Source organism: Dendroctonus ponderosae, unplaced genomic scaffold (genome assembly GCF_020466585.1).
Source record: "Dendroctonus ponderosae isolate FM_Combo_2020 unplaced genomic scaffold, Dpon_F_20191213v2 Dpon_F_20191213_1, whole genome shotgun sequence".
Taxonomy (NCBI): Eukaryota; Metazoa; Arthropoda; class Insecta; order Coleoptera; family Curculionidae; genus Dendroctonus; species Dendroctonus ponderosae.
The window spans coordinates 60082024-60091819 of NW_026017110.1; the positions used below are offsets into that span (position 1 = coordinate 60082024).

At 34.1% G+C, this 9796-nt stretch overlaps 1 protein-coding gene across 3 annotated transcripts in view; it reads right to left on the reverse strand.

The window, feature by feature from the left end:
* Positions 1-336: 336 nt before the first annotated feature.
* LOC109541153 (neurotrimin) overlaps positions 337-9796 on the reverse strand; it is an 87627-nt gene continuing 78167 nt past the window's right edge. For 2 of the 3 annotated variants that reach the window (XM_048670453.1, XM_019909920.2), the window contains exons 8-11: positions 6163-6312; positions 5944-6006; positions 4994-5056; positions 337-3422 (exon numbers count right to left, since the gene is read on the reverse strand). In XM_048670453.1, the coding sequence (XP_048526410.1) occupies positions 3247-3422; positions 4994-5056; positions 5944-6006; positions 6163-6312 (452 nt within the window). In that variant the 3' untranslated portion in view covers positions 337-3246. The remainder of the gene's footprint in view (positions 3423-4993; positions 5057-5943; positions 6007-6162; positions 6313-9796) is intronic. The other variant, XM_019909921.2, reaches the window with a different exon arrangement.

Genomic DNA, 9796 nt, shown 5'->3' on the forward strand with positions numbered 1-9796 from the left:
GGGATGTAAAAGTTGAGCAACAGCGAACGTTTATGTTTGAATGGGGCAAAGCAAACATAAAACAACCCTTACGAGCGATATTACCTTAGAAAAAGATGACGGTCATTATAAAGGGTATAATAAACTACAGCCCGAATTTGTTTTATACATTGGCTGGCAATTTTAGAATTGTAGCCCATTTTTTTCGCAAAATCGATTTCAATTATAGACTTTGAAATGTATGCATTATTTCTGCGCAAGGTTTTCATTTCAGCACTTTTACAAATTGGCCATAAAAAGCAATGGAAACCATATTTCGGGAATAAATATATCGGTGTGGAAATAAACCATTTTCACTGCATTTACGAATATATCTATTTTTGGCATTGATTTAAATATACATTTAGGGCTAAAAGTTTGTTCAACGAGGATCTATAGTACAAATATGATAAAATGCTACATAATGATGTCTTTGTAGAATATCGTCGAAATTAACGTTCGATACCGACTTTAACTGGAGTCACAACTTTCCCATTGATATGTTGGATGTGATAACATTCTGCTAGTATGGAAAATAGTGTTTTGACGGATTTCTCAGTCATAAATGCGTGGTACAAACGTATTTATGACACTCCAAAGTGAGCAAAGCACTCCCGGGATCGGTTTCGGACCTATTAGTCTTAACCAACTGGGCGTAGCTTCCAAAGCGCATATCCGAAAGCATTTAATTTAGAGGAAAATGAATGAAAAAGTCTGAAAAAATAATCTGTGCTTGCACCACGCATTCTGCTAGTAGTTGAGAAGAACTTTGATTGCAACTTTCAGTCCTAAGAAATCTACTTAATAATCCTACATGATTCCAAACTTAATACAATATAAATTCAATGATTACTAATGGGTTTAATATTAGATCAGCAGTTTCTTCATTTTATCGCTGCATGCATAGAATGAGCAAAATCGCTAAAAATATTTCTTCTGGGCAGTATTACATGTGTGAACGGTCTTATTTTCTAGCTATTTACATTAAATGCTTTTTACACAACATGAAGGATTTCACCTGGACCAAAGCAAAACTTGGAAGTTGCGAACTTAATGTTCCAGCAAGTTCGAAAAATTCTTCTAATCACATCAAATTTGCTCACCCTGCGCAAGTGCGATTTTCTTTTCAAGCCTAGCGTTTACAGTATACACTTTGTACTTTTAATTTACATTTTTATTTTAGCTAAACATGCACATATTTGTAGTCAGATTTTCTAAAAATTACGCGACTTTGATTACAACAATTGTTTAACGTCCTGACTAGAAACAGGCGCATGACAGTTTCATTGCACAATTTGCGATAGACTTTTTACAGTATTTACAATGATTTTACCTAATTTCAGTCTCAGCTTCGTCGATATGTTACACAAACAAAATCGTGTATTCTGGTATAAAAATAGGTTTTTTAAATAGCCCAACATGAATTACACAAGACATAGACTGTCGCAAATTTTCTGGCAGTGACGAAATAACTGTCGATCTTTTTCTATTGCTTGTCCTTCGGGCGAAACGGAAGTTTAATGATTAATTAACCTTAAACAGTAATTAAAACTTCTTTAAAACCGTGCGGTAACACTAATATCTGGTTCAACGAAAGTATATTTTTTTAACTGCCGGCAAGAAACGCTCAAACTTGCGAAGAAAATTGGCTCTAACCGCGGACATCAGTAAATTTCAAAATAACGTCTCTATTAATGCCAAATAGCTTGGGACAGACATCTCCGGTTACGCCAGACAATCCGCTTATTTGCAAGAGCAAGATATTTGCCCCAGAAGGAAAAATTTTAAACCAAATGTTTCTCGGAAATAAAGCCATCGCAAAAAATGCCATTAAACGTCGACTAAAATCAGAGACTTTTGAAGCTGTTTAATGATGAGAAAGTCGAAGAGTCAAGAGCATATTCGATGTTCGAGAACTACTTGTTAAGTGTTAAAATTCAAATATTCTCGAAAAGCAAACCTTCGAAGCGTTAAACGGAGTGTTACTTTATCCCCTATGTCATTGGCAATTTTATGGGCGTTCTGAACTGGCGGTATTTGAAATAAGCCATAAAAAGGAGTATGCACGTAAAATTAGTAAGCGTTCCAAGAACAACCGTATGTATTGATCATGATTTATTGAGGGGATATTTTCGATTAATTACAGAGGCGGCAATTTAGTGGACCTGAAAAAGTCTAGCCACCATCACATTAACACCTTCATTAATATAAATATATTCCCCCATTTTGATCCTGTATGCCCCTTCTTGCTCATTTATTCAAGGTAATAACCAACCCACGACAGCCATTTAAAATGCTGATTAAATTTCTCGTTATCTGGGAAATGCCGGAGTTGAAATGTTAGATCTTCCAAGGTATTTACATTAAGATAAACTGAAGTATCTGCTAATTTCAAACTTAAAACAGGATTTGCATTTACAGATTGCAGGTGCTCTGGCTTATGCCTTGTTCATTTCAAATTAAAAAGCAGCGCTCGATATTTTCTCGTTAAAGCATTAGGTAAAACTGACAATTGATTGATTTAACCTGGTCAATTTGGATTTGTAACTCTTATTGGGGATTTTTGGAAATTTTACGCCAGAATACATATTGCAACCACTTTAAAAAAACCCTTCATGCATTAATATACAATTTACATCGATATTGTCTAAGTCCTAACAATAAACGGCCCTTTTACACCAATACACAGATAATAGATAATACACAATTTACTAAACCACACAAAAGTTATCTCCTAACTATCTACACTCACACTTAAGAAAATATTCCCATTTTCGTCCTGAAATATAAATATACATCTACACGTTCTGAGCATTTTTACAATTATGTCGATGAGGCAACTTTTTTACTCACTGATTCCAACGACCGAGTTATAATACCAGAAACTGTTACATCGAGCTTGAAGTTTCATGACGAGATCGTTGAGTTTAAAGTACGTCCTTTGACGACAATTAGTTTACATTTTAAATCAGTTTTGTAAAAGGGCCTACAAACTATTCAGGGCTTTGAGAATTCAAAGACATCTTCAGAGCGATATTTTCATTAACGAATACAGTTATTACTGAAAAGTTATGAATTAATATCTAAACCTACAAATAGCAAACGAAGGCTTGGTTTATTACTAGAAATCATATAGCAAAATTCGTTTAAGCTACTTTTGACAAAAGATAAAAAAATATTCTTTAATGAAATTGACTCTTCAAGATCCAGGAATTTTCAGACTTAAATTCACCTTAAAACTAGTTTATAGAGATAGGAACATACGAATAAGTAAAGGTTTACGTACAAGAGCAAGCTGGAGACAGTGGCGAATACGTTTGAGCCAGCTGACCCTCCTACAGGAGGCTCCTTTATGGGAGGAGGCCCATTCGATGGCAGTGTATATTCGCTCTCGTATTCGTACTCTGGAAAAAGAAAACCGCATAAACTCATCCTATTATTTCAACAGAGTCAACTAGAAGGATTTAACTAATATTCGAGTCTCCATATTTTATACAGCTTTTAAATATTCCACTTGAAGTGGCTTCTATCAAATTGATTCCATATGGCAAAGAAAACGGTATAAAATCAATCTCCAAAAGAAACGTTTTATTTGGAAGAAAAGGGAACATTTAAATAGCCAAATACGCTTCTGAGAACTATACTCAAATCAATTGGCTTCAATTTAGCGTTTCTCACGCGTCTATCCGAGATCTAAACTCAAACTGGAAGCCGGATATTTCTGAAATGCGGCATGTTTACTGCCTTCAGCAAATGTTATTTATTTTCCTGCAATATGAGATGTTCTTTGTTCTTTGACAGAGCACATCTTTGGCAAAATAAAGCTAGCATTTTTACATTATAATTTTCCTCAAAAAGCACAAATTAATGATCCGGTAATTAGCTGATGCTTTGATTAATACTGATTAGATCCATTTTCCTCCGACAACGCATCTAATATTGAAATTTCAGGTATAATTAGCTTTTCCAAAAAGAGCACGACACTACTGAAATTTCTTTTCAGCTACATCATTTATTCAATCTGTGGTAGGCGGAGATGTAAGAATCCATTCGGTTAGCTGTTTAAATTGTCATAAGTTATTTCAGCGATTCTGCTTCACGTTGAATCAATTAACCTTAAATTCTCCACTCGAATTCACTTCTGTCGGTATTAATTTATATTCAAATAGCTTTATATGGATATTTTATTAAGTGCTGCTAGGTATTAGAATTTTTACATTATTCGCACATTTCACTTTGACTCCAATATATGTTATCCAAATATGAAATTTTCAATTAAGTTGTCTATTCCGTGCATTATTGACTGAAATAAAATTACAGTTTCCCTCATTTAAAGATCCATTTCCAATATTACGGTTTCTCAATTCTGTACGATTCAATTGGCTGATTTTTATGTTTTCCCTCTCAGATATCAGAGGCACCTAGATAAGATCATTTCAGTATATTTATTGCATTTATGAGTATTTTCGTTTTTCTATCGGCTCGAAATATCAACAGCACTTCTCTGCGTAAAAGCAACGTAATATTTTAGCCTGAAAGGTCGCTGAAGTAGAAATATTTTAAGGGAAGGTGGCGTTGAAGTCTGGAATACGCTGCGAGTTAAATAATGCAGGAAATAATACGTTTTCGCCTTATTTACCCGACAATTTGAATCACAATAGATTTTTGTCATTTTGCCTTTTACGGTTTGTGTATTTGGAGAATAACAAAGTTCAGCTTGATAATATTAAGGCTATTTATTCTGCGCGGTATACATTTCGTTGCATTCGTATATTTTAACTTTCTTTCTAAAACTGCTATCCAGACGGAAAACGGGTTGTTAGTGAATGTTTCTACAAAATCTCATAGTCGATTTGTCACCCATATCACGCGCATAAAAAGTAACTTTAATAAACCAATAACTTAGTTTCAGATTTAAAACTAATAAAAAAACTTTATGTAAGGGGAACAGCTAACAAAAGAAAAACTCTCTGACCTGCTATCGTGGATTCGTCGAACTTGTTCTCCGAGTTGGAATCTTCTCCTCGCACTGACGTACCTGCAGACATAATTTCTTTTCAATTGTCGAAGAAAACGAAATTTTGCTGCAAAAATGTTACTCAAACTTTTAAATCTCCTTCTGCCGCATTCCGTGTGAATAAAATTGTTTCTCTAACATTATTCGGTTGCTACTTTAAATATTGGACTGGCCTTTTTCAAATTTTCAGACCCTACCCTATTGCTTTTCAATCTGTTTCATATTTGATAACTTCAACAGCAAGTTTGCGTTGACTTTGTAAACCAGAACTTGGGAAAACTTGAAGAATCTATTTGGCATGAAATTAAATGTAACTTTTCATAATGTTCACCTCGGAACTAATTTAGTAAACAATCACTTTTCCGTTCACGAAAAGTTTACCGAGATGACCATCTTCAGCACAGTTTAATATACAGTGGTTTAAACTGAAGTTTACAAGTGCACATGAGGTGCTTGCACATTTGCTGAAATTGCAATCAGGCGATCTAATAGTTTGAGCGTTTGCCAATCGAACTCATGTAAAGGAAATATTTCAGACAGACAACGGAGGAGAATTTTCTTAGAACCCGCAGCAAGTTTTTGCTTGTGATGCTTCTAATATTCTGCAGATCAGAGAGGATGTGCAGGTTTAGGGAAAGCTGTCAATTATTAGGTCCAAAACCCACGACCATATTAATTAATTGATTTGGTGTTCTCAAAAAACAAACTGAATTAATCAGTCAGTTTCCCCTAAATATTAAGCCCAGTTGCATTTTTATCTAGCCAGGTAAAAATGTACTTAAATTGTACATAAACTAGGGCAACGGTTAATATTATTTGATGACGCCAACTGAAATAACTAACTATTTTGTACTGTGTTTTTAACAGAAATGCCGATGTTTTACACCAGATAACTGATTCCACTTTACCTTTTTTGATTTGAGATGTACTATGATGCGTGATGATCTTGATAGTAGTTGGTGCCGGAATTTCTGGAAAAAAAGTTTATTTAGCTTGATTGAGTTTATTTGATGAAGTATAACAAGATCCGAGTGTTGGCCCTCGAGAATCGCAAAGGAAAAATAAGCGGAAATAAAAACAAAAGGGAAAACTAGCTCCATATATTTTTAATTAAGACAGGGTCTCACCTTCTAATTTGATAACACCGTCCGTTTCCCCAAGGGAGTTTTTTGCTACACACTTGTAAGAACCGAAGTCATTCTTGCTCACTTTTCGTATTTTGAGCATCATGTATTTTTTGTAGCCGTTGTCGGTGGAAACTGCCTCATATTTATCACCTGGAACAAATAGAACTGGTTCATTCGTTGCTATCACTTTCACTTAAACAGTATATTGAGTAGTTAAATGAGATCCACTTAGTTTAGGGTGATATCAAACGAATATATAAATAATCTTATGCCTTGTAAGACAAAAGGAATTTTGCATGCGCTTTCCGTTATCCTTGTAATGTTTGCTCGATCATATAACTGTATAACTGATAATTTAATGCATTTTTTTAAGATGTCTTGCTTTCGTTACTTATTTTAGTAGGTGTAGATTTTGTAACACACCGTTGTGCCAAACAATGTCAAAAGTCCTATTGATGTCTATAAAAAGATACACTGTAGTATTTATCAAAATAATTAATCCAATAAAAGCAAAGTTTAACTTCTCAGTGCAAGCGGCGAGTCTGCAAGGACAATTAAAATATCCAAAACCGTTTGCAGTATTGCAAAATGCATTGCTTGCTAAAACTGAAATATTCATCTTGAATGACGGTGTCACCTAAGTTCCAATTAAGTTTTAAAAGCTCTGCACAACTTATAAGTGTTCGTTGCAAACTAGATCTGACTGTGAAACTAACATTACAGCAAAATTTGGTTTGACAGTTAAAGAGCTTTTCCAGTTAAATGATAGGATTTTGTTAGTTTTTTAAACGCCTGGGGAGATTTTCCAGAAGAAAATATATGCTGACTTGTAAAAAAATAATTGCCAAGTAAATTACACTCGCTTAAACCTACAAAACAATACGCTCTATCAAACGATTTTTACAAGCGTGTTTAAGGAAATTGGTAAATCATCAATTTATCCGGCTTTTAATAAGCAACGATATGTTTTGTTTACTCTATAATGCTGCCTACGTCGAAGGAAACATTAAATATACCCCCATTAATTATGTATGTTTACGTACATCCAAAATAAACAAAAATAAGGTAATTAAACCTGAGCCTAGGTTCGATATGGGGAGAATGGAGATGAAAATGTCCGCTACATTATTACTTTTGAGATGCTCTTTTTGTCATCATTTATTATTAACGGAAGACCGACCCTTTGCCAAATTTTTCTCGTAGCTTCGCTTGGCTTCGATTTTTGCTGATAAAAAAATCATTTGCGACAGATCGGAAGGACAGGGCTAATACAAAAGATACACACATCAGGGTCCAAGGGAATGACAAAGTAGCGTAATTGGACAAAAAGAAATGGGCTCAAATATCTCTTTTTTTTGAGTTACTGTACCCATTGGTTGCAAATAACGCACTGGCTTTTCAATGTGGATGATTAAATAACTGCAGCACGTCCAGAAAAATTAATCATAATTTTTGACTCATTATTAACTTGACTCTCTAAATACCAATGCGGGAAAAACCCTCTAGATAGTTCCATGGGTATTAAGTGTAGTTATAAGCTGGCTCATGTATAAATAAATTTTCTGTATCCACTTCAGTGTAATTTAAGCGAATTACAGACCCTACTAGTAAAGGTAATTAAAAACTCCCCGCTCAGAACGTATTATTAATGGATGTTGCAGTTTTTACCGAGTCCCCGAAAATTTCTAAACTGCTTTTAAGTGTAAAAAGTTTTTAAGCAGCTTAACGAGCTACTTAAATATATTAAAAACTTCACGACTGTCTAAACAAAAATAATTAACTTTTCCTTCGAAAGTTCAGTCGGTTTATTTAATTTTATCTTGGATAATACTGCAAAAAATGTAAAACTGATACGAAAAAATTAGCGAACAATTAAAGTCTAAGTTCGCCTAATAATATAATCAGTTGGCGGTTTTAGCAAATGTTAAAAAGTTTAGTTTGCAGCTAATTTTCATATTTCAGTGTGACTCGACGTGATCTGGGAAGTGAAGCAAAGATTAAAAGGTAAAAAGTCCAATAAATTTACCTGATAGTGAAGAACTCTGTTTGTGACAGATTTCGTGCTTTTATTACGAAGAGCCATCTTTCGGGTGTTGAGAGCCTAGAGCTATTCACTTCTTGAATAGTAACTAACATTAATTCAAAAAGCTATTATAAAGTAATTTGGCTAAGTCTGAGGGCCAACAGTTCAAATTAAACATTGTTTTTAAACAGTTTAATTGATCATCTGCTATTCGTATCATTTTATGTGGCATTGTACTGAAATAAAATATCAGTTAAAAACCTCAACATCAAAATGCTTTTAAACAAATAAAATGCTTCAGCGTTATTAAAAGGGTAGCGTTTGTTTCCTCTCGTCGTTTCACCCTTAAAACTTGAAATTGTCAAACACTTCCTTGACATTGGTTGATATTAAAATCATCAACGTCCAGGATTTTCCCTTACAAAACGTGTCATGTATATTAAGCAATTTTATGACACGGAGACCGAAAGAAAAAACAAATCATACAAAGGGCCCTTTTTCACTTGTTTTGTCACTCAATCTTCTTGAGTGATTGAATACAGTGCAAGTTTTATCAAACCTTCCTTTCATACTTATATACTTCCATGATTTTTCCAAATTTAATCCAAACTCGATGCGAAAATCCCATCCGCTCATTTTAATACTATCAGTAATTTATTCGGGTAACGTTCTAGTTTAATGTTGGATTATTTTGGAAAAACGGGTCAAGTTACCAGTTGGAAGATTTAGCTTGCTATAGATAAAGGAAACATAAAGAATTTTATTGGCGAATCCAAAGTTAAATTCTTGCACGTCTCCGTTAGGAATCTTGGGGATTTGAGGGGTTTTGGAGTGTGAAGCTGCAACTCGAGACAATAACTATTTTTGTTCCATCTTATTAATTCTCTTTGGTGCGCTATGAAATTATTATATTGATTTACTAATCATATTGTAAATTTATCAAGAGTATTTACAGTGAGACTTTGCCATTAAAGTTAAATTCGAGCCTCCAAACCAGGCAATTCGATAAAAAATATTAATAAAATTTTGACAAGAAAATTACATTCAGGAACTTGGCCGCTAGTCGTTGTCTTTAATGATTTTTTATTCGCAGAGACGTTTATTTTCTTCCGATGCATTGGAAAGAGTTTCATACAAATAAATACGACTTTGCGCCGAGTTTTATTACAGAACGCAAACGAGAAACTCGCATTTGAATCGAAACTTTCCTAATTTTATAAAACTTTCGTATATAATTCTGCATTCTACGTTTTTCGGGAAATCACCTATAACGATTTCTAGGAGTCTTCCGAATGCGCCACATGTGTCCACCGAATTAGATATTCCATATTTTAATTCGGTGCTTTAAACTCGCGATTTAACTTTCAGAAAATGCATCAGGTTTTAAACTTTTTGCAAAATCAGTTTTGTGAAAAGTTTGTCCCTGGATGCAGATCAAATTCTGAGGACTTCTGCTGTCTTAGCATGGGGAGGATTTCTGAAGGTTCAAAAAATTTGCCTTTGCTTAATTTTGGTCCCAAATCAAAATCAATTCCTGGGCTTCAGTCATTTATTGTCTATTTATCAATTAAAATACGTTTCGGTGTTTTCCACCATCATCAGTTTCTCTAA